The sequence below is a fragment of the Pseudophryne corroboree genome, chromosome 2, assembly GCF_028390025.1.
Source record: "Pseudophryne corroboree isolate aPseCor3 chromosome 2, aPseCor3.hap2, whole genome shotgun sequence".
Lineage (NCBI taxonomy): Eukaryota > Metazoa > Chordata > Amphibia > Anura > Myobatrachidae > Pseudophryne > Pseudophryne corroboree.
This window is the reverse complement of record NC_086445.1, coordinates 282,322,898-282,348,815: the sequence shown is the minus strand read 5'-3', so window position 1 is coordinate 282,348,815 and position 25,918 is coordinate 282,322,898. Positions and strand designations below refer to the sequence as shown.

General features: G+C 46.4%; 1 protein-coding gene across 7 annotated transcripts in view; it reads left to right on the top strand.

The window, feature by feature from the left end:
- The window catches only part of DGKH (diacylglycerol kinase eta), a 642,901-nt gene that overhangs the window by 251,351 nt on the left and 365,632 nt on the right, over nt 1-25,918 (top strand). For all 7 annotated transcript variants that reach the window (XM_063952870.1, XM_063952869.1, XM_063952867.1 and 4 more), the window contains one exon: nt 19,316-19,426. In XM_063952870.1, the coding sequence (XP_063808940.1) occupies nt 19,316-19,426 (111 nt within the window). The remainder of the gene's footprint in view (nt 1-19,315; nt 19,427-25,918) is intronic.

The window sequence follows — 25,918 nt, the reverse complement described above, 5'->3', positions numbered from 1 at the left end:
ATTTTCACCAAGGTAATGGCGGAAATTATGGTGCTCCTGCGCAAGCAGGGGGTCACAATTATCCCATACTTGGACGATCTCCTCATAAAGGCAAGATCTCGGGAGAAGTTGCTGGACAGTGTGTCGCTGTCGGTGAGGATGTTGCAGGGGCACGGCTGGATTCTTAATTTACCGAAGTCCCAGCTAGTCCCTACAACGCGCCTGACCTTTCTGGGTCTGATTCTAGACACAGACCAGAAAAAGGTTTTTCTTCTGATGGAAAAGGCTCAGGAGCTCATGGCCCTGGTCAGGAACCTATTAAAGCTAAAAACGGTTTCAGTGCATCATTGCACACGTGTCCTGGGTAAGATGGTGGCATCGTATGAGGCCATCCCCTTCGGCAGGTTCCATGCGAGGACCTTTCAATGGGATCTACTGGACAAATGGTCCGGGTCCCATTTACAAATGCATCAAAGGATCACCCTGTCTCCCAGAGCCAGGGTATCTCTCCTATCGTGGCTGCACAGTGCTTACCTCCTAGAAGGCCGCAGGTTCGGAATTCAGGACTGGATCCTGGTGACCACGGACGCAAGCCTCCGAGGTTGGGGAGCGGTCACACTGGGAAGAAATTTCCAAGGTCTCTAGTCATATCTGGAGACTGGTCTCCACATCAACGTCCTGGAGTTGAGGGCCATATACAACGCCCTACGCCAAGCGGAGGCATTGCTTCGGGACAAACCGGTTCTGATTCAGTCGGACAATGTCACGGCAGTGGCTCATGTAAACCGCCAAGGCGGCACAAGGAGCAGAGTGGCCATGGCAGAAGCGACCAGGATTCTTCGCTGGGCGGAAGGCCATGTAAGCGCCCTATCAGCAGTATTCATCCCGGGGGTGGACAACTGGGAAGCGGACTTCCTCAGCAGACACGACCTGCATCCGGGAGAGTGGGGACTTCATCCAGAAGTCTTCGCACAGATCGTGGGTCGGTGGGGACTGCTTCAGATAGACATGATGGCTTCCCGTCTCAACAAAAAGCTAAAGCGGTATTGCGCCAGGTCCAGGGACCCTCAGGCGGTAGCGGTAGACGCTCTAGTGGGTGTTCAGATCGGTCTATGTGTTCCCTCCTCTACCTCTCATACCAAAGGTGTTGAGAATAATAAGGCTAAGAGGAGTCAGAACGATCCTCATTGTTCCGGCCACGAAGGACTCGGTATCCGGATCTGCAAGAGTTGCTCACAGAAGATCCGTGGCCTCTTCCCCTAAGGCAGGATCTGCTGCAGCAGGGGCCCTGTCTGTTCCAAGACTTACCGCGGCTGCGTTTGACGGCATGGCGGTTGAACGCCGGATCCTAGCGGAAAAAGGTATTCCGGAGGAGGTCATTCCTACCCTGATCAAGGCTAGGAATGACGTGACATCGAAACATTATCACCGTATATGGCGAAAATATGTGTCTTGGTGTGAGGCCAGAACTGCTCCTACGGTGGAGTTCCATTTGGGCCGTCTGCTTCACTTCCTGCAAACGGGAGTGAATTTGGGCCTAAAATTAGGGTCCATAAAGGTCCAAATTTCGGCCTTATCCATTTTCTTCCAAAAAGAATTGGCTTCTCTTCCTGAAGTACAGACATTTGTGAAGGGGGTACTGCATATTCAGCCTCCCTTTGTACCTCCGGTGGCACCTTGGGATCTTAACGTGATGTTAAGTTTCCTCAAGTCACCTTGGTTTGAACCACTCAAGACGGTGGAATTGAAATATCTCACTTGAAAAGGTTATGTTATTGGCCTTGGCTTCTGCGAGGCGTGTTTCGGAATTGGCGGCTTTGTCGTATAAAAGCCCCTACCTGGTTTTTCATGTGGATAGGGCAGAATTGAGGACTCGTCCTAAATTTCTGCCAAAGGTGGTCTTATCTTTTCATATGAACCAACCTATTGTCGTGCCTGTGGCTACGCGGGACTTGGGGGATTCCGAGTCCCTGGATGTGGTCAGGGCTTTGAAGATTTATGTGTCAAGAACAGCTAGGATCAGGAAGACTGAAGCTCTGTTTGTTCTCTATGCGGCCAACAAGGTTGGCGCTCCTGCTTCAAAGCAGACTATTGCTCGCTGGATCTGTAACACAATTCAGCAGGCGCATTCAACGGCAGGATTACCATTGCCTAAATCGGTTAAGGCCCATTCCACTAGGAAGGTGGGCTCTTCTTGGGCGGCTGCCCGAGGGTTCTCGGCATTACAGTTGTGCCGAGCAGCTACTTGGTCGGGGTCAAACACCTTTGCAAAGTTCTATAAGTTTGATACCCTGGCTGAGGAGGACCTCCTGTTTGCTCAATCGGTGCTGCAGAGTCATCCGCACTCTCCCGCCTGTTTGGGAGCTTTGGTATAATCCCCATGGTCCTTACTGAGTCCCCAGCATCCTCTAGGACGTTAGAGAAAATAAAATTTTACTTACCGGTAAATCTATTTCTCGGAGTCCGTAGAGGATGCTGGGCGCCCGTCCCAAGTGCGGACTTCTTCTGCAAGACTTGTATATAGTTATTGCTTACATAAGGGTTATGTTATAGTTTCATCGGTTCGAACCGAGTCTATGTTGTTGTTCATGCTGTTAACTGGATAGTTTATCACTGGTTATGCGGTGTGATTGGTGTGGCTGGTATGAATCTTGCCCTTAGGTTAACTAAAATCCTTTCCTCGTACTGTCCGTCTCCTTTGGGCACAGTTTCCCTAACTGAGGTCTGGAGGAGGGGCATAGAGGGAGGAGCCAGTGCACACCCAGAATCCTAAAGTCTTTCTTAAAGTGCCCTATCAACTGCGGAGCCCGTCTATTCCTCATGGTTCTTACGGAGTCCCCAGCATCCTCTACGGACTACGAGAAATAGATTTACCGGTAAGTAAAATCTTATTTTCACCAAATATGATATATATTTCTATAGCGTTTGCTGGAGATGTGTAAGTAAAGGAATAACTCTTCTGTTAGTGTTGCTTTATATCGCATGAAAACACACACACACACACACACACACACACACACACACACACACACACACACACACTGCTAAATTTTTGTGCGAAATAACCCCCACAGGGTATTATTGCGATTTTTGACTGATGTTTCGCAATTATACCCGGTTATTTGTTTATTTTTTGCTCAAAAATGTTCCGGTTTTCTCACAAAAACAAAAAGGATCCGTGATAAGTTCCCAGGCCTGTGTGTTTTACATGAAAAAACTGGACTGATGGGGCTGGTTATCAGGGATTTTTTTTTTCTACATGACTCAGGCAAGCGAAATCAAATGACTGTCGGCATCAGAGACAATTGATTATCCGGGAGCGGGGGGTTGTTGTCAACTGGCCGCTGTAAATTACTGTGTCTAATTGAATATCCTTAATTAACAGTGGTATAAAAAAAATTGGTTGAATTTTGTTTTATTTTTTATTTGTATCTGATAACTAGTGCTCACTCTTTTGGTCAGGGTGCTAATCACTACAGAGGGCACATTTTAATTTTGAGGGGCAGCATTTTGGATTAGTTGTGTTGATATAGCTGTGTAGCGTATTATGAATTGTATGCACTAATGTGTGGCATAATACTATATGTATTATTACATCTTTCCCATTCAACTCCCCACATGCCCCTCTAGTGTCCCTTAAACCACAACACATGTCCCTCAGGCCATCCTACATGCCACATCAATGCCCAATAGACCGTCTCACATGTCTCTTATCCCCAGAGAAAAAAAACAGGCAGGCAGCAGTGATGCGATTGGCTTGGACTCTAACTCTAGACATCTGACAGCAGCAGAGTACCCGCTCACAGCAGACCTCTCTATACCAAGTCTCCTGTGTCGCTAGGGAAGTGGTATTGTTATTAATGTAGTGCAGTGGGCTTGATGGAGGAAGAGAATAATGGCTGTCCTCGGATGGACTGTCCAGATTGGCTCTGATTATCCAATCAACATAAAGCTTCCTCAAAGGGCAGGATGCATTTTACTATTCACATAACGTGCTAATTTTGCCTAGCCAGAACACTAGACAACTGGTGTGTCAGTATGTGATATATACAGTATATATAATATATGTGTGTGTATGTATATGTGTGTGTGTATGTATGTATGTATGTATGTATGTATGTGTGTGTGTATATATATATGTATATATATATATATATATATATATATATATATATATATATATATATATATATATATTTCTCTATCGTCCTAGTGGATGCTGGGGTTCCTGAAAGGACCATGGGGAATAGCGGCTCCGCAGGAGACAGGGCACAAAAAGTAAAGCTTTTTCCGATCAGGTGGTGTGCACTGGCTCCTCCCCCTATGACCCTCCTCCAGACTCCAGTTAGATTTTTGTGCCCGGCCGAGAAGGGTGCAATCTAGGTGGCTCTCCTAAAGAGCTGCTTAGAGAAAGTTTAGCTAGGTTTTTTATTTTACAGTGATTCCTGCTGGCAACAGGATCACTGCAGCGAGGGACTGAGGGGAGAAGGAGTCAACTCACCTGCGTGCAGGATGGATTGGTTTCTTGGCTACTGGACATCAAGCTCCAGAGGGACGATCACAGGTACAGCCTGGATGGTCACCGGAGCCACGCCGCCGGCCCCCTTGCAGATGCTGAAATCAGAAGAGGTCCAGAATCGGCGGCTGAAGACTCCTGCAGTCTTCTAAAGGTAGCGCACAGCACTGCAGCTGTGCGCCATTTTCCTCTCAGCACACTTCACACGGCAGTCACTGAGGGTGCAGGGCGCTGGGAGGGGGGCGCCCTGGGAGGCAAATGAGTACCTATAAAGGCTAAAAATACCTCACATATAGCCCTAGAGGCTATATGGAGATATTTAACCCCTGCCTAATTTTTCTAAATAGCGGGAGACGAGCCCGCCGGAAAAGGGGCGGGGCCTATCTCCTCAGCACACGGCGCCATTTCCTCTCACAGCTCCGCTGGTCAGGACGGCTCCCAAGTCTCTCCCCTGCACTGCACTACAGAAACAGGGTAAAACAGAGAGGGGGGGGCACATTTATGGCGATATTTTGATATAACAAAGCAGCTATAAGGGAGCACTTATTATAAGGCTATCCCTGATATATATATAGCGCTTTTGGTGTGTGCTGGCAAACTCTCCCTCTGTCTCCCCAAAGGGCTAGTGGGTCCTGTCTTCGTTAGGAGCATTCCCTGTGTGTCTGCTGTGTGTCGGTACGTGTGTGTCGACATGTATGAGGACGATATTGGTGTGGAGGCGGAGCAATTGCCAAATATGAGGATGTCACCCCCTAGGGAGTCGACACCAGAATGGATGCCTTTATTTATGGAACTACGGGATAGTGTCAACACGCTAAAGCAGTCGTTTGACGACATGAGACGGCCGGAAAATCAATTAGTGCCTGTCCAGGCGACTCAAACACCGTCAGGGGCTGTGAAACGCCCTTTGCCTCAGTCGGTCGACACAGACCCAGACACAGGCGATGACTCCAGTGGTGACGGTGACGAATCAACCGTATTTTCCAGTAGGGCCACACGTTATATGATTTTGGCAATGAAGGAGGCGTTACATTTAGCTGATACTACAGGTACCACTAAACAGGGTATTATGTGGGGTATGAAAAAACTACCTATAGTTTTTCCTGAATCAGAAGAACTAAATGACGTGTGTAATGAAGCGTGGGTTGCCCCTGATAAAAAGCTGATAATTTCAAAGAAATTATTGGCATTATACCCTTTCCCGCCAGAGGTTAGGGAGCGCTGGGAAACACCTCCTAGGGTGGACAAGGCGCTAACACGCTTATCTAAACAAGTGGCGTTACCCTCTCCTGAGACGGCCGCACTTAAAGATCCATCAGATAGGAGGATGGAAAATATCCAAAAAAGTATATACACACATGCAGGTGTTATACTACGACCAGCTGTAGCGACTGCCTGGATGGGCAGTGCGGGGGTAGTTTGGTCAGAATCCCTGATTGAAAATATTGATACCCTGGACAGGGACAATATTTTACTGTCGTTAGAACAAATAAAGGATGCATTTCTTTATATGCGTGATGCACAGAGGGATATATGCACACTGGCATCACGGGTAAGTGCTATGTCCATTTCGGCCAGAAGAGCTTTATGGACGCGACAGTGGACAGGCGATGCGGATTCAAAACGGCATATGGAAGTTTTGCCGTATAAAGGGGAGGAGTTATTTGGAGTCGGTCTATCAGATTTGGTGGCCACGGCTACAGCCGGGAAATCCACCTTTCTACCTCAAGTCACTCCCCAACAGAAAAAGGCACCGACTTTTCAACCGCAGCCCTTTCGTTCCTTTAAAAATAAGAGAGCAAAGGGCTATTCATATCTGCCACGAGGCAAAGGTCGAGGGAAGAGACAGCAACACGCAGCTCCTTCCCAGGATCAGAAGCCCTCCCCGGCTTCTACAAAAGCCTCAGCATGACGCTGGGGCTTCTCAAGCGGACTCGGGGACCGTGGGGGGTCGTCTCAAAAATTACAGCGCGCAGTGGGCTCACTCGCAAGTAGATCCCTGGATCCTGCAGATAATATCTCAGGGATACAGGTTGGAATTAGAGACAGATCCACCTCGCCGTTTCCTGAAGTCTGCTTTACCAACGTCCCCCTCCGAAAGGGAGACGGTGTTGGAAGCCATTCACAAGCTGTACTCTCAGCAGGTGATAGTCAAGGTACCTCTTCTGCAACAAGGGAAGGGGTATTATTCCACTCTTTTTGTGGTACCGAAGCCGGATGGCTCGGTAAGGCCTATTCTAAATCTGAAGTCCTTGAACCTGTACATAAAGAAGTTCAAGTTCAAAATGGAGTCACTCAGAGCAGTGATAGCGAACCTGGAAGAGGGGGACTTTATGGTATCCTTGGACATCAAGGATGCGTATCTCCACGTTCCAATTTACCCCTCACACCAGGGGTACCTCAGGTTCGTTGTACAAAACTGTCACTATCAGTTTCAGACGCTGCCGTTCGGATTGTCCACGGCACCTCGGATCTTTACAAAGGTAATGGCCGAGATGATGATTCTTCTTCGAAGAAAAGGCGTATTAATTATCCCATACTTGGACGATCTCCTAATAAGGGCGAGGTCCAGAGAACAGCTAGAGATGGGATTAGCACTGTCTCAGGAAGTGCTAAAACAGCACGGGTGGATTCTGAATATTCCAAAATCCCAGTTAATGCCGACAACTCGTCTGCTGTTCCTAGGGATGATTCTGGACACGGTTCAGAAAAAGGTTTTTCTCCCGGAGGAAAAAGCCAAGGAGTTATCCGAGCTTGTCAGGAACCTCCTAAAACCAGGAAAGGTGTCTGTACATCAATGCACAAGAGTCCTGGGAAAAATGGTGGCTTCTTACGAAGCAATTCCATTCGGCAGATTCCACGCAAGAATTTTCCAAAGGGATCTGTTGAACAAATGGTCAGGGTCGCATCTTCAGATGCACCTACGGATAACCCTGTCTCCAAGGACAAGGGTGTCTCTTCTGTGGTGGTTGCAGAGTGCTCATCTATTGGAGGACCGCAGATTCGGCATACAGGATTGGATCCTGGTGACCACGGACGCCAGCCTGAGAGGCTGGGGAGCAGTCACACAAGGAAGAAACTTCCAGGGAGTATGGACGAGCCTGGAAACGTCTCTTCACATAAACATTCTGGAACTAAGAGCAATATACAATGCTCTAAGCCAGGCAGAACCTCTGCTTCAGGGAAAACCGGTGTTGATCCAGTCGGACAACATCACGGCAGTCGCCCATGTGAACAGACAGGGCGGCACAAGAAGCAGGAGTGCAATGGCAGAAGCTGCAAGGATTCTTCGCTGGGCAGAGAATCATGTGATAGCACTGTCAGCAGTGTTCATCCCGGGAGTGGACAACTGGGAAGCAGACTTCCTCAGCAGACACGATCTTCACCCGGGAGAGTGGGGACTTCATCCAGAAGTCTTCCACATGCTGGTAACCCGTTGGGAAAGACCAATGGTGGACATGATGGCGTCTCGCCTCAACAAAAAACTGGACAGGTATTGCGCCAGGTCAAGAGATCCGCAGGCAATAGCTGTGGACGCGCTGGTAACGCCTTGGGTGTACCAGTCGGTGTATGTGTTTCCTCCTCTGCCTCTCATACCAAAAGTATTGAGAATTATACGGCAAAGAGGCGTAAGAACGATACTAGTGGTTCCGGATTGGCCAAGAAGGACTTGGTACCCGGAACTTCAAGAGATGATCACGGAAGATCCGTGGCCTCTACCTCTAAGGAGGGACTTGCTTCAGCAGGGTCCCTGTCTGTTTCAAGACTTACCGCGGCTGCGTTTGACGGCATGGCGGTTGAACGCCGGATCCTAAAGGAAAAAGGCATGCCGGAAGAAGTCATTCCTACTTTGATTAAAGCAAGGAAGGAAGTAACCGTGCAACATTATCACCGAATTTGGCGAAAATATGTTGCGTGGTGCGAAGATCGGAGTGCTCCGACGGAGGAATTTCAACTGGGTCGATTCCTACATTTCCTGCAATCAGGATTGTCAATGGGTCTCAAATTGGGATCTATTAAGGTTCAAATTTCGGCCCTGTCGATTTTCTTTCAAAAAGAATTGGCTTCAGCCCCTGAAGTCCAGACCTTTGTTAAGGGAGTGCTGCATATACAGCCTCCTGTGGTGCCTCCAGTGGCACCGTGGGATCTCAATGTGGTTTTGGATTTCCTCAAATCTCATTGGTTTGAACCACTAAAAAAAAAAAGGTGGATTTGAAATATCTCACATGGAAAGTGACCATGCTTCTAGCCCTGGCTTCTGCCAGGAGAGTGTCAGAATTGGCAGCTTTATCTTACAAAAGCCCATATCTGATTTTCCATTCGGACAGGGCAGAACTGCGGACTCGTCCGCATTTTCTCCCTAAGGTGGTGTCAGCATTTCATCTGAACCAGCCTATTGTAGTGCCTGCGGCTACAAGTGACTTGGAGGACTCCAAGTTACTGGACGTTGTCAGAGCATTAAAAATATATATTGCAAGGACGGCTGGAGTCCGAAAATCTGACTCGTTGTTTATATTGTATGCACCCAACAAGATGGGTGCTCCGGCGTCTAAGCAGACGATTGCTCGTTGGATCTGTAGCACAATCCAACTTGCACATTCTGTGGCAGGCCTGCCACAGCCTAAATCTGTAAAGGCCCACTCCACAAGGAAGGTGGGCTCATCTTGGGCGGCTGCCCGAGGGGTCTCGGCATTACAACTTTGCCGAGCAGCTACGTGGTCAGGGGAGAACACGTTTGTAAAATTTTACAAATTTGATACTCTGGCTAAGGAGGACCTGGAGTTCTCTCATTCGGTGCTGCAGAGTCATCCGCACTCTCCCGCCCGTTTGGGAGCTTTGGTATAATCCCCATGGTCCTTTCAGGAACCCCAGCATCCACTAGGACGATAGAGAAAATAAGATTTTACTTACCGATAAATCTATTTCTCGGAGTCCGTAGTGGATGCTGGGCGCCCATCCCAAGTGCGGATTATCTGCATAAATTGTACATAGTTATTGTTAACTAATTCGGGTTATTGTTGAAGGAAGCCATCTTTCAGAGGCTCCGCTGTTATCATACTGTTAACTGGGTTTAGATCACAAGTTGTACGGTGTGATTGGTGTGGCTGGTATGAGTCTTACCCGGGATTCAAAATCCTCCCTTATTGTGTACGCTCGTCCGGGCACAGTACCTAACTGGAGTCTGGAGGAGGGTCATAGGGGGAGGAGCCAGTGCACACCACCTGATCGGAAAAAGCTTTACTTTTTGTGCCCTGTCTCCTGCGGAGCCGCTATTCCCCATGGTCCTTTCAGGAACCCCAGCATCCACTACGGACTCCGAGAAATAGATTTATCGGTAAGTAAAATCTTATTATAAAAAATATATATACATTTTTTTTTTAAGTCAAAACCATGTCTTGTAAATGAATGCCGCTTTTAAAAAAACATCCAAAATCGGCTATTCTGCACCTCTGGCAATTTCGGACCCTATTACATATGCCCCAAGGTGTTTATAACTTTTCAATGAATTTAAAGAACCAGGGGCAGGAGACTGTTTACCCTGTGTTGTGAAATCTTTTTGCTTATCACTGAATACTGCAGTTATTGTGACTGGAGAGTTGTCTTTTCTAGTTGTAGTTCGTTCTGTTTCAATTTTCAGATACTTTAAATATGGTCTTGATGGCTCAGATCACAGCTACATATTATGCTATGGTTGCTCAGTGTAACATATCTTTGAGGCAGTATACCACCTTGGTTCATGGGCTCAATTCATCTTTGACAACTGTTACTTGCTGTTAGCTGGCTTCTACCTGGAATGCTGATGGTGGTGTGTAAGAGTGAGTCTTGCCAGCACTTTTCTGTTTCTGTCACGTGAGAAATGCTCACGTTAGCACCAATATAAATCTCCTATGTTATACCAGTCCTAAAAACCCAGATCTACACAATTGATGATTTTGTCTTTTAGGCTTTTTCTCTGCCCAATTTACATTCTGTATAGACATTTTGTAAAAAAAGCTCTTGTATTGAGGCAATGATTTATTAAATCTTCAGCCATATTATTCTCTAGAGAGGCATTCAGACGTAATATTGCAGCAGGAAAAATCCATTATGTATGTAAGAGTATCCAGTAATGGCTGGTATAAGCCGTGCTTCATAATTAATGTTCACCATCATTAATCATTTCTTCAGCTGTATATGAGCTGCAGCAAATTGGTTATACTGTTTGTATACACACACGCACGGGCACACACACACACACACACACACACACACACCCACCCTCAAACCCCCCCACACACACACACACACCCTCGTCTCCCCCCCCTCACCCCCCCCCACACACACACACACACACACACACACACCCTCGTCTCCCCCCCTCACCCCCCCCACACACACACACCCTTATTCCCCCCCCCCCCCCACACACACACACACACACACACACACCCTCATCCCCCCCCACACACACCTCGCAGACCCAGTCAGCTAATTGCAGAATTTGTACAGATTCTCCCTTGGGTGTCCACCACGCCTTATCCCCCGTATTCACCCCTCCTTTGCCCATGCCATTCATCAGGAACACATGAGCTGTGATTTGTAAGAAGGTAATGGCCTTGGAGAGACAGCTCTGCCCATCAGCATCTCTCACACACTAATCACTTTTAGGAGCTGATTGGTGATGCTTTGTTTCTCCAGTGATACCACTCTTGAGCTTTCAGCCTTTGTGCTGGTTTTGCAGTTAGTCTACTGCAATAGTTCTCAAACTTGGTCCTCAGGACCCCCAACAGTTCATGTTTCTCCTACGTCCTAGAGGATGCTGGGGACTCCGTAAGGACCATGGGGTATAGACGGGATCCGCAGGAGACATGGGCACACTATAAGACCTTGAATGGGTGTGAACTGGCTCCTCCCTCTATGCCCCTCCTCCAGACTCCAGTTAGATTCTGTGCCCAGGAGAGACTGGACACACACTAGGGGAGCTCTACTGCGTTTCTCTAAATGACTTAGTTAGATTTTTTTTTATTTTCAGAGAGACCTGCTGGCTACAGGCTCTCTGCTTCGTGGGACTGAGGGAAGAAAAGTCAGACCTACTTCTTCTGAGTTAAGGGCTCTGCTTCTTATGCTGCTTTCAGATCGCAAATGCCGGATCCCACCCGGTAAGAGAAACGTGTCCTTACCGGGTGGGATCCAGCATTTGCGCTCCTTTGCTGGCTTTCCGACCCGGCAAGATACCGGGTCGGTTGCCATAGCAGCGGGGGGCGCAGCAGCAGCAAGGGCGGGGGTGGAGGCGGCGCTGGGAGATGAGCTCATCTCCTGCGCCGCCTCTCCCTATGCGTGAATGGGAGACGTGTCGCATCGGAACGGCTCCCATTCACACTGCACCTGACCCGGTATTCAACCCGGTAATAACCCTTCTGTTTTACCGGGTTGAATTACCGGGTCAGGCGACCCGCTAATTTACCAAAGGAGCTTTCACATCGCACTCTGACCCGTTTCCGGGTTATTTGTGCGATGTGAAAGGGGTATTAGGCTACTGGACACCATTAGCTCCAGAGGGTTCGATCACTTGGTGCGCCTAGCTGCTTGTTCCCGGAGCCGCGCCGTCACCCCCTCACAGAAGCCAGAAGAAAGAAGCCGGGTGAGTATGAGAAGAACAGAAGACTTCAGTGACGGCAGAAGTCTCAGAGGTACCGCGCAGCGGTCGCGCTACGCGCCATTGCTCCCACGCACCAACGGCTCTACAAGGGTGCAGGGGGGGGCACCCTGGGCAGCAATATATACCTCCATTGAGTCTGGCTAAACATGTATACATTGCATAGGCACTGTATACAGACCCCTGCCAGCATAAAAAGCTATATTAATAGCGGGGCTGAAGCGCGCCGAGAAGGGGCGGGGCTTAGCCCTCACAACATGATTCAGCGCCATTTTCTCCATGGTCCCTGCAAAGGCAATATGTACAGTCCAAACGAGGGGGGGCACAGTGTTTTAGTGCAATATCGAGGAAATATAGCACTATCTTAGATAATGGGCATGTAATCCTTGTGTTGTGCATATATGTCTGTGTGTTCCCTGTCAGATAAACCCACTATAGCTTTTTAGTCCACATGTGTCGACATGCGTGAGTGCTCTGTCGAAAACAGCTATGGGAATCCCTGTCTGCTTCGCCGACGCCTGTTGGTACTTGTTTCAGTAGATGCAGTGTCAGCGGGTCGGTAGTTGTATGCTTTTCAAAAGTAAACACTGTATGGGAGACACAGTAGTATGTGAGTGACCCTGTCGGCACCAACTGTTATTACTGGGTGTAAATTAACATGCTGTAACTGACTTATACCTGTATATATATTTATATGTATATGTATGGTACGGTTCCATGGGCCTGTAGCTCGAGCACAGGCATGGTAGTATTTTTGGGGGAGTGATATTAAAATTATATATGTATACTTCCTTTGCACCCCTCGGGGTCGCCAGAATGTTATTTTGCCTGGTTACTACTCCCTGCTGTCGACGAATACTAGGTTTTCTGTCGACAATAAGGTTTCCTGGTTAGATCCACAACTGGGGCATTCAGTACATGGTCATACACATTCAGAACACATTAATGTCACTACGGACCAGACGGTTCAGGACAATCCGCTTATATGTATGATATATGTGTATGATATGTGTGTATGTGTGTGTGTGTGTGTGTATGTATATGTATATGTGTGTATATATATATATATATATATATATAGTCCCAGAAGAAAAGAAACCAGCACCTCCAAATTACTGCATAATAAAATCTTCATCAAAAAATAAGATCTTAAAAGCACCAGAGGCAAGAAACATTAGTAGAAGCACATGGGGTGTCAAAAAACTGCATAATATCATATCACCATTTCAACGTGGTAAGTAGTGCAAGCCTCCAGCAACAAACAGGTAGGTCGACAGCTGTTTCGGTGCTCAGAGGCACCTTCCTCATGGACATATATATATATATATATATATATATATATATATATATGTGTGTGTGGTGTATATGTGTATTACAATATGTATATTCATATTACGATTTTTAATGAATGCTGAAGTAAAAGTATTCCTTTTCATGTGCCGGTCACTCTGTTGATAAAGCTCTAGGTCGGCCGTGACGAGTTGGTCTCAGATCCTCACAAGGAGTCCGAATGTTTATTCTTTTCCCGCCGCGGATAGAATACTGTGAAAGTCAACTCCTGGTCAACACGGGGCCCTGTCACAAAGGATCGTACACTGGAAGCTAAGTGATATTTTATTTCTATGCTTTGGAGTTATTTGCATTACATTCACATGGGGGAGTGTTTGTATTCGGAAAGGCATCCGATAGAATTACTCTAAAGAGAGAGGGGATGTTTCTTATGTTGATTCTTCTCTATAACATTGTGGCAGGCTGCCGTGCGACTGCAGGAGGTGTGGCCGGGGGAATGCTGAGGCTGACTCCGAGAGATACTGGAGTTTTTCCCTGGGACGGTGTACCTCTGTTTGGGGATGCCTCAGTTAAATCGTTCTCGGCGGATACCACTGGTAAGTCTACCTTCGTGAGTTAGATTCCCTCACACGGTTGGTGACGCATTCTGTTGTGGGATGCAGTCATTTTAACCAGTTCGATACCGTTCTTTTTTCCCTTTCTGTGCAGATAGTGGAAGGTGAAGAGGTAAGAGTTCTACAGCCTTGTTAGGTTCGCAGAAGCGGATGTCTTTCTGTTTCTACCACATCCACCGCATGTTGCTGGGTCTATCTGGCTGGAGCCCACTCTGGTGGAAACTCGTCTAATACTCTTCAATCAGTCCGGGAATGGACTTGGACCTGTGAGTTAATAATAGAATCCAAAGGGGGACATACTGGAGTTTACAGATGTTTCCCCCCACTGATTTTTTCAAATAGATCTTGCCGGTTTCCCTCTGGAAGGGGAGGTAGTACGCAACGCCATACCAGAGTTGCGTCAAGTTCAGGGCATTGTCCCCTGCTGTCCCTGTAAAAAAAAAAAAAAAAAAAAAAAGATTTCTACTTACGAAGTTGAATTACAGGTTGGAATCTCTCAGGCCAGCGAGCTCCGGCACGTAAAGGTAGAAAAAGGTTTAAATGCGTTTTTCTCCGCATTCAGCTTACCTGGGTTGATATCCAGGATTGTCTTTGCCATTTCACCGGAGTGATGGCAGTAGGATGGTATTCTTTCAATAGTAAGAGCCATTGTTATTCTGTACTGAGATACTCTGCTGATTAAGGTGAGGTCAAGAAACAAGTTGTGATACTGAACGGTTGAGGTTCTGTGTGTTCCTGTGGAAAGAGGTCTGAGGATCCGGAGTCGGATCAGATTTGCAGTGACAATCAATCAATATGTTCCGTGGATGAAGAAGATGGGTGCGGCGTAAGAGGCCTTTTCGGTGAGCAGGTCAAATGCCAGAGTGGTTATCCCGGGGTCCGGGTCTCACCTGCACATGCACCGGAATATAATCCTAATGGCCAGGATATCGGTCCTGTGGTATTTGCTCAGTTCTCACCTCCTAGAGGGACGAAGGTCCGGAATCCAGGATGAGATCCTGGTGTCCATGCATGCAGATCTATGAGACTGGGGAGCAGTCCTTGCAAGGGAAGTATTTCCAGAGGAAAAGGTCAAGCTGGGAAGCTTGTCTGCAATAAGCTTTCTTGATTTAAGTGCTTTTTTTCAATGAACATATGCTTCGTGATCTGCCCGTGTTAATTCTGTCGGACGACTTGACAGCAGTGGTGTAAGTAAGCCGCTAGGGCGGAACAAGGAGCAAAGCGGCAATGGCAGAAGCCGAAAAAGTTTTCCGCTGGGTGGAAAGACTGGTAAACGCTATATTAGCAGTCTTCGTTCCGGATGTGGACGACGGAGAAATAGATTCCTCTGCAGACGCGATCTCCATCCGGGAGAAATACAGTCGTTATCGAGAAGTTTTCACTGAAGTGACAAGTCTTTGAGGAGTGCCTCAATTGGACATGTTGGTGTCTCGCCTCAACGAGACACCTCAGGGATATTGTTCCAGGTCAGGGGACACTCAAGCTATAGCAGTGGACGTCCTCGAGACACCTTGGGTGTTTTCAGTCGGTATGTATGTCCCCTCCGCTTTCTGAAGGTGATAAACGTAAGAAGAACAAGGGTTCAGGCGATCCTCATTGTTCCGGTCTAGCCAAGGAGGGCTTGGTATCCAGTTCTTCAAGATTTACTCATAGAAGATCCCTGGCCTCTTCCTCTACGTGAGGACCTGTTACAGCAAGATCCGGGCGTTTATCAAGACTTACCGCGGCTGCGTTTGACGGGGTGGCGGTTGGACGCCATATCCTAGCCCGACAGGGTATTCCCAGTGAAGTCATTTACACACTTCTTCAGGCTAGAAAAGAAGTAACGGCAAAGCCTTACCGCCGTATTTGGAGTAAATGGGTGTCTTGGTGTGAATCCAAGAAGGTTCCTTCGGAAGACTTTCAGCTGGGTCGTTCTTCTCCATTCTTTGCAAGCAGGTGTGGATGCTGGCCTACAGTTGGGCTCCATTTCAGTGCAGTTTTGGCCTTATAAATTTTCGTTAAAAAAATAAATAAAAATTGGCCACCTTTCCGGAAGTTCAGACTTTCGAGAGAGGAGTACTGCACATCCAACCTTCATTTGTGCCCCCATTGGCACCATGAAACCTTGATGTGGTGTTGTGTTTTCTTGTGTCACACTGTTTGGAACCTTTATGTAAGGTTGTGTTAAAATTTCTCTCTTGAAGAGTGGTACTGCTATTGGCTTTGGCGTCCGCAAGGCGGGGCTCGGCAGTAGCGGCTTTGTCTCACAAGAGCCCCTGTTTGATCTTCCATGTGGATAGAGCGGAATTGAGAACTCTGATAATAGTTCTGCCAAAAAAGAGGTTTCTGTGTTTCGCAGAAACCAGCCTATTTCGATGCCTGTGGTTGCTTAAGCATTGGCTGATTTAAAGTCTCTCGATATAGTTTTTAATATTTATGTCGCCTATTTGGCTCAGATGGGGGTAACAGAGGCTCTGTTTGCCCGGTATGCTCCCAGCATGATTGGGGCGCCTGCGTATATGCAGTCTGTTACACGCTGGATCTGTGATACGATTCGGTGTGCTCGTTCTATGGCTGGATTGCCGTTACCAAAGTCGGTGGAGACCCATTCTACTAGGAAAATGGGCTCTTCTTGGGCGGATGCCCAAGGTGTCTCGGCGGTTTAACTTTGCCGAGCGGCTAGTTGGTCGGGTTCAAACACCTTTGCTATGCTCTACAAGTTTGATACCCTGGCTGATGGGGACCTCATGTTTGCTCAATCGGTGCTGCAGAGTCGTCCGCACTCTCCTGCCCGGTCTGGAGCTTTGGTATAAACCCCATGGTCCTTACGGAGTCCCCAGCATCCTCTAGGACGTAGGAGAAAATAGGATTTTAATAACTACCGGTAAATCCTTTTCTCTTAGTCCGTAGAGGATGCTGGGTGCCCGTCCCAGTGCGTACTGTGTCTGCAGTTTTTGGTTATGGTGTTTCTTTTCTGTCAGGCTGTTGCTGACGTTCTTTATGCCGTGGCATGCGGTGTCTTATTAATGGTTGTGTTAACACACAGGTTGTGTTGCATATTCTCTCAGCATCTGGCTGTGTATTTTTTATGCCGTTGGCTGGTGTTCTATTGAATGCCACGTTCTGCGGTATGTTTGAGGTGTGAGCTGGTATGACACTCATTGTGTTTGAACAATAAATTCTTTCCTCGAAATGTCCGTCTCCCTCGGCACAGTTCTCTAACTGGAGTCTGGAGGAGGGGCATAGAGGGAGGAGCCAGTTCACACCCATTCAAAGTCTTATAGTGTGCCCATGTCTCCTGCGGATCCCGTCTATACCCCATGATCCTTACGGAGTCCCCAGCATCCTCTACGGACTAAGAGAAAAGGATTTACTGGTAGGTATTAAAATCCTATTTTTCCAGCTCACCTAGCAAGTATACAGGTATATTCATTACTCACTGACGCATTTGAAATGAAAAAGAGCCGCAGGTGGAGCTAATTATTTAATTTGCGATTCTGTGAGGAGACCTGGAAAACGTGAACTGTTTGGGTTCCTGAGGACAGAGTTTGAGAACCTGTGGTCTACTGGATTTGCTTATTTGTGAGCCTCTGCTGGCAGAATAGGGCCTAAACATGTTTGTATATACAGCTATGGGCTTGATTCAATACAATGCGTGTTGAATAGCGCCGGGAATTAGCTCCCGGAGCTATTCAATACAGTGCGCTGTGACACCCAACAAAGGGATTTTTTCTCGCACGCCCAGAGTGGTGCAAGCAGAAATCCGACAAAAGTGTTGGCGCAATGTGGATTTCTGCTCTTAAGCGGCGGAAGCAGCATTGCACCTGGCACTTCAGTTGTAGAATGCTGGTTCTCCCGACAAAACACCCTGTTTAGTCCGGGAGAACGGGCATTTTCTGAATTACCATTGCGCTGTATTGAATAGCCCCGGAATCTAATTCCCGGCGCTATTCAACTCGTATTGTATTGAATCGAGCCCATTGTGTGCTGTCTGCGTTATGTAACATAGAAACATAGACTTTGATTGCAGATAAGAACCACTTAGCTCATTTACGTCTGCCCATACTGTATACACGCAAACACTTATCGTGCCCACACACAGCACAATATTTTAAATGATGTGGGCGTTTCCGACCACTCGGAATGGAACATCATATAAAAAGTGCTGTGCTGTGTGTGTGGGCACGATAACGATGCTGATGCGCAAACCGACGGATCATTCATAGCCTTCTCAGATTCCTTCAACATGCAGAAAGATCTGAGGAGGTGGTGAACGATGCCGGCACCCTGTCGGGTCCCGTCGCCTGGATGACACATTGCTGCGTGTGTGGGGGCCATTACACACTAGGGTTAATTTTTTTGCCTAGAGCCAGGTAACCTACCAGTATATTTTTGGATTGTGGGAGGAAACTGGAGTATCTGTAGGAAACCCACGCAAGTACTGGGAAGAATATACAAACTCCATACAGTTAGGGCCATGGTGGGTATCATGTAGTAACCATTCTCCCCCCCTCCCTTCTCCCCTCTGTACGGCTATTTCACATCATCCAGGTTTTTTGGTTGTTAAATACAATTTAATATTGTCATTTTTACCTGAATTCATTTCTTCTCTCACTCTATGTGCAGTCTATTTGAAATGCACTGATGTGGAATGTGGCCAACATATAGCGGTTAGTCCTCCTGAAGAATTGGTGTAGGTGCCAGGCAGAAACAGTTGCTCTCACATTTTAAGTACTTGATAGAGGACGTTCCAAGTCACACTGGTGCTTTATATGCCATAATTTTCTTACCAGGAAACTGCATTGCTCTGTTACAATACGCTGATAGAAACTCGCTCATCTTAACATGAACATGTGTAGGGATCACTGTTCCCCTGTCATACAGTATTGACTGTGCTGTCTACGTGCTGAATGAGGGGAGCTTGGCATATCCTGTTTTCAGGACACTGTAGTTTCCAGATGAGAGAAGCGCATCATTCTCTGGTGCTTATCTGACTTGTCGGACCCCCAGTGATAAAATTGCTGATTACTGTGAATTCTGTGGAAGCCAAAAATGCTAACTTGATGAAAGACTATGTTTTAAATCCTGTAATGCTGAACTATAATATAAAATCTTTACTAGTTAATCTATATACAGTCTATTCTCCTTGCTTTATGGTAGTACGCGATCATATAAATTACAGTAGTGGAAAGCTTTGTAGTATAATTCGCTACTGTCCAGTCAGACACAGGAGGTATAAGAAGAATGTGCTCATTCCTTTTTGACAATTGTGTTTTTTTTCTTCTGTTTACTTTCCAGACAAGTATCAAAGAAGGATTATTACTGAAGCAAACCAGTTCATTTCAAAGATGGAAAAAGCGCTATTTTAAGCTCCGGGGCAGAACCCTTTACTATGCCAAGGATTCAAAGGTAAGAGAATTGACTTTTCGTTCTTTTCCAATAAGCAGTGTTTATATGGTGAGATCTTGGCTGTACAATGCCATTACTTTTTGCAGTTACTTTTTAGCTACTTCTGCAATAGTATGTTTACTTATATTACATTTTATTTATCAAACTGAAACAAATATAAATCCACCATTCCCTTGCCTGTTTTAATTTGTAGAATACTGTAGTAATGTAAAGACCTTAGTATAGAAAACCATTCATCGTTATGCCGTAAGACAGGCACACTTTGACATCCATTAAACCATCGTCATCAGAAATGTATAAAAGAAATAAACCAGATAAGTCTGTATTTGTTCACATAGGAGAGCAGCCTGTATTGCAGAAATAAAACCTGGGGGAGTGCATTCATGATTTTACTGGTGATAGTTTAATCTTTGATTTTGGTTTAGAAATATTATTTTTATGATCTTATGTTTTGTTTGTCTAGACCTGCAGTATTGTTTCCATAATAACAAGATTATGGGTTTATCGGGGCACATTGCAGGTTATGTTCTTTTACTGTTCTGTTATACAGTAATTCTTCCCCCACAGATATAAAGGTGTTTGACCACACTCGGGAAGCCTTAGAAGGGGGGCTTAAATAGTTTTGTTAGTGTGTATATTCGATTATGGTATCCTGTGAGCAGGAAAAGCAATTAACTATGAGAGGATATTGGTAAACATAAGGCCTTTCTCTATGGCTGCATATAGAGTACCTAGAGATGCTTGGCTGCATCAAAACAGCAGTGGGTATTCAAACAGTGTCTTACCACAAGGTGTGACTGAACAATAAGCAGGGATCAATGTCATTACCATATTCTCTTTTTGACTAAAAATTGATATTTGTACCACAGCTAGGGGTTTCCAAAATTGTACATATATACATGAAGTCTGTACTCTGGTCTGGTGTAATTTGAGAGACCTTAGGTATGTATTGTTTAGGAAAATGGATGTATCCAACCAATCACACATCCCAGAGCAGTCTTGTGTGCCATAAATTTATAGTTGAAATAATGGCTTTTAATGTGACCATACCATATTTCTTGTGACTACTATAAAGGTATAATTATGTATAGATATGTGTTCTTAGATTAATAGTTACATGGGTGGTTTAATCATGGACCCTGGCCTATTAACTGTCCAGCCAGCCATTGGGGACTGGGAAATGACATTACAGTGGGAGGGTGAGGAGCTGATAAAAGGTGGTGGTATTATTATTATTATTATCCTTCACATATATCGCGCCACAAGAGATCCGCAGCACCCAATTACAGAATACATGAATGAAAAATCAAAACAGGACAATAGTGACTTACAGTTGAAGACAATATAGGACAAGTACAGTGAAAATAAACACTGACTTAAGTATCAGGGTGGCAGAAAAGCATGGGATTAGGTGCCGTCGATGATGGTTCGTTATTTATTTTTTAATCGTTTTTATTGGATTTTTCATTAGGAATAAACAAACAGTAGACCATATGCATAAACCATTATACCACGGAAAGCGAAAAGGCAGACCATAAAAACATACCATAGCCAGGTGTACATATACAGTAGAAGCAAACATCAAAGGGTGATAGAAGTAATCGCACCTGGGAAGTAACCAGGAAAGAAAAATTTATGGTCAGGCCATACAGTAACACTATATAAAGTCTACCAAAACATGAAGGGCAAGAAAGGGCACTACCGGCACCCGAGAAAACAGGAAAGCATGGAGCATAGGGAGAGTAAAAAGGGGGGGGGGGGAGAGGGAGGTGAGCACACCAATAAAAATACAAATATTAGTGCGGATGCAGGAGTCATGAGGTCGAGAATAGTATACTGGAAGTCGCATAATAAATACAGATATAAACAACAACAATGAGAAAAAGGAAGCATGTATTATGAAAGAGAAGAAGAGAAAGGGAGAAAAGGAGCAGAGGTATAGCGTGTGCGGAAATCACTTGGCCAGTGACCAAGAGGGATTCTCAAATACCAGGGTGGGGCCCCATTTCTTATAGAAACCATTAAGACCAGAATATCCAGTCAGAACAGTGGACCAACGATTTGAAATAACTACTCAAAAAAATAAAGGGAACACTTAAACAACACAATGTAACTCCAAGTCAATCACACTTCTGTGAAATCAAACTGTCCTCTTAGGAAGCAACACTGATTGATAATCAATTTCACATGCTGTTGTGCAAATGGAATAGACAACAGGTGGGAATTATAGGCAATTAGCAAGACACCCCCAATAAAGGAGTTGTTCTGCAGGTGGTGACCACAGACCACTTCTCAGCTCCTATATTTTCTAGCTGATGTTTTGGTCACTTTTGAAAGCTGTCTGTGCTTTCACTCTAGTGGTAGCATGAGACGGAGTCTACAACCCACACAAGTGGCTCAGGTAGTGCAGCTCATCCAGGATGGCACATCAATGCAAGCTGTGGCAAGAAGGTTTGCTGTGTCTGTCAGCGTAGTGTCCAGAGAATGGAGGCGCTACCAGGAGACGGGCCAGTACATCAGGAGACGTGGAGGAGGCCGTAGGAGGGCAACAACCCAGCAGCAGGACCGCTACCTCCACCTTTGTGCAAGGAGGAGCACTGCCAGAGCCCTGCAAAATGACCTCCAGCAAGCCACAAATGTGCATGTGTCTACTCAAACGATCAGAAACAGACTCCATGAGGGTGGTATGAGTGCCCGACGTCCACAGGTGGGGGTTGTGCTTACAGCCCAACACCGTGCAGGACGTTTGGCATTTGCCAGAGAACACCAAGATTGGCAAATTTGCCACTGGCGCCCTGTGCTCTTCACAGATGAAAGCAGGTTCTCACTGAGCACATGCGACAGACGTGACAGAGTCTGGAGACGCCAAGGAGAACGTTCTGCTGCCTGCAACATCCTCCAGCATGACCGGTTTGGCAGTGGGTCAGTAATGGTGTGGGGTGGCATTTATTTGGGGGGGCGCACAGCCCTCCATGTGCTCGCCAGAGGTAGCCTGACTGCCATTAGGTACCGAGATGAGATCCTCAGACCCCTTGTGAGACCATATGCTGGTGCGGTTGGCCCTGGGTTCCTCATAATGCAGGACAATGCTAGACCTCATGTGGCTGGAGTGTGTCAGCAGTTCCTGCAAGATGAAGGCATTGATGCTATGGAGTGGCCCACCCGTTCCCCAGACCTGAATCCAATTGAGCACCACAGACTGTCCAGGAGTTGGCGGATGCTTTAGTCCAGGTCTGGGAGGAGATCCCTCAGGAGACCATCCGCCACCTCATTAGGAGCATGCCCAGGCATTGTAGGGAGGTCATACAGGCACGTGGAGGCCACACACACTACTGAGCCTCATTTTGACTTGTTTTAAGGACATTACATCAAAGTTGGATCAGCCTGTAGTGTGTTTTTCCACTTTAATTTTTAGTGTGACTCCAAATCTAGACCTCCATGGGTTAATAAATCTGATTTCCATTGATAAGTTTTGTGTGATTTTGTTGTCCGCACATTCAACTATGTAAAGAACAAAGTATTTAATAAGAATATTTCATTCATTCAGATCTAGGATGTGTTATTTTAGTGTTCCCTTTATTTTTTTTGAGCAGTGTATAAATATTGCAACATATTGCAACTACATTGGCAACCCAACGCTTCGATATCGACTTTTTCGAAATCGAAAAAGCCTAGTTAACATAGGAAACAACAGTTTGACATCTTTAGATTTGTCCCACAGAGAGAAATTAATACACGTCGAGGATGGTAGTAAGTAAGAGAAGGATAAGCACATGAGGGTTGAGGTATAGAAGCATTTTGCCTTTTGTCATACTTTGGAGATCAATTTAAGTTGAACCCTGGACCTACATTTCTCACCATTCCATCCAGCCCAGAATAAGAGTATAATTCTGTATATGTTTTTTCATTTTATTTGAAATGGCAAAATGCGTTGTCTACGTAATCTTGTAATCCTTTTTATATTATTTCACGTACGTCCTAGAGGATGCTGGGGTCCACTTCAGTACCATGGGGTATAGACGGTTCCGCAGGAGCCTTGGGCACTTTAAGACTTTTTCAGAGTGTGAACTGGCTCCTCCCTCTATGCCCCTCCTCCAGACCCCAGTTTAGAAAATGTGCCCAGGCAGACTGGTCGCACTCCAGTGGAGCTCTACTGAGTTTCACTGAAAGACTTTGTTAGGTTTTTATTTTCAGGGAGACTGCTGGCAACAGGGGAGGGGGGGGGGGGTGGGGGAGGGGAGGGGAGAGGGTGCGCCCTTGGCAGCATGAAACCTACTCTCACTGGCAAAAAGTAGCATACTTTATACTTACACTGTCCTACACCCCAGCCAGTATAAATATCTATTCTAAAGCTGAGGAAAATCGCGCCATTACAGGGGGTGGGGCTTCTTCCTCAGGCAGCCAGCACACTGCTCAGCGCCATTTTCTCCCAGCAGCTGCAGGGCAAGAAACGCTGATCCTCCTCTCCACTTCTGAATCAAGTATCGGGGTGCAGAAAAAGGGGGGTGGGGAGTGTAATATTCGGTGCGAAAACCTATTATTCGTAATAGAAAGCGCTTGAAGATCTCTGTGTACAAAGTACGCGACACAGGGAATTTTTCTTTTGGCGCTGAGTTGTGTACTGGCAATTCCTTTCTGTGTCCTTCTGACAGACTTTACTGTGGGTCTGTCCCCATTAAGCCCCGGAGTGTCTGTGGTGTGATTGTGCACGTGTGTGACATGTCTGAGGCAGGGAGCTCTTCCCCTGAGGGAGCCATTTTAGGAACACAGAGTTGTAATGTGGTGGCGCTGCCGGCACACCACGAGCCTGAATGGGTGAAAGAATTACGTGATAGTGTGAATCATATTAGTAGGTGATTGGATAAGTCTGAGTCTCATGCAGAAAACTGGAGAAAATCCGTGGAAGATGTGATTTTCAATAGTTCTGCCTTTTCATCCACAGGGGACCCCTCAGGGTACATAAAAGGTCATTTACACAAGTTGTACAGACTGATACCGACACGGACTCTGACTCCTGTGTCGACACTAGTGATTCCAGGGGAATAGATCCAAAGTTAGCAAAAAACATTCAATATATGATTGTTGCTATAAAGGAGGTGTTAGAAGTTACGGAGGCCCCTCCTTTACCACAGGAGAAGGCTTACTTTTGTAAAGAAAAGAAAATGAATGTAACTTTTCCTCCATCTCATGAGCTGAACAGTCTCTTTGAGGGAGTCTGGACAAATCCTGAAAAGACATTTCGGATTCCCAAAAGAATTCAGGTAGCTTACCCTTTCCCTGCAGAGGTCAGGAAAATGTGGGAGTCCCCCCCCCCCCCCCCCCCCCCCCCCCCCCCGTTTCAAACAGTGCCCTGTCACGGTTAACAAAAAAGGTGATTCTATCTGCGCCTGGGACGGCTTTACTGAAAAAGCTGGCAGACCGCAATTTGGATAATACGTTGAAATCTATTTATGTGGCCAATGGGACGCTACTCAGGCCTACCATTGCCTGTGCATGGGTGAGTAGTGCTATTGAAAAGTGGTCAGAAAACCTATCATCAGACATTGACACAATAGATAGAGACGAGATACTCCTAGCGTTAGGTCATATCAAAGACACTGCTGCATACATGCTAGAAGCCATGAAAGATATTGGTCTCTTGGGATCAAGAGCCGCAACCATGGCAGTCTCAGCACGGAGGGCGTTGTGGATTCGCCAATGGAATGCTGACGCAGATTCTAAAAGGAATATGGAGGCTCTCCCATATAAGGGTGAGGCCTTGTTTGGAGATGGGCTGGATGCGTTAGTTTTTGCGGCTACCGCAGGTAAGTCGACATTCTTGCCTAATGCTCCTGTGCCGGCGAAAAAGACACATCACTCTCAGATGCAGTCCTTTCGGCCCAATAAATACAAAAAGGGTAAAGGTTCCCCTTTCTTTGCGGGTAAAGGAAGGGGAAAAGGAAAAAAGTCTACAGGGTCACAGGAGCAGAAATCAACTGCCAAATCTGCAGCATGATGCTGGGACTCCCTTACGGGAGTCCGCTCAGGTGGGGGCACGTCTGAAACTCTTCAGTCAGGTCTGGGTTCAATCTGTCCTGGACCCGTGGGTCTTACAAATAGTGTCCCACTGGTACAAACTGGAGTTTCAAGACATTCCCCCATGCTGATTTTTCAGATCGGCCTTACCAGCTTCTATCCCAGACAGCGAAGTGATAGCGGCTGCAATATAAAAATTGTGTCAGGATCAAGTTATTGTCTTGGTTCCCTTGTTACAACAAGGAGAAGGGTTTTATTCAAGCCTATTCGTAGTTCCGAAGCCGGACGGCTCGGTCAGACCGATTCTAAACCTGAAAACTCTGAATCTCTACCTTCAAAGGTTCAAGTTCAAGATGGAATCTCTGAGGCCAGTGATTTCCAGTCTGGAGGAAGGGGACTTCATAGTGTCAGTGGACATAAAAGATGCCTACTTACATGTTCCCATTTATCCTCCACATCAAGCTTATCTGAGATTCG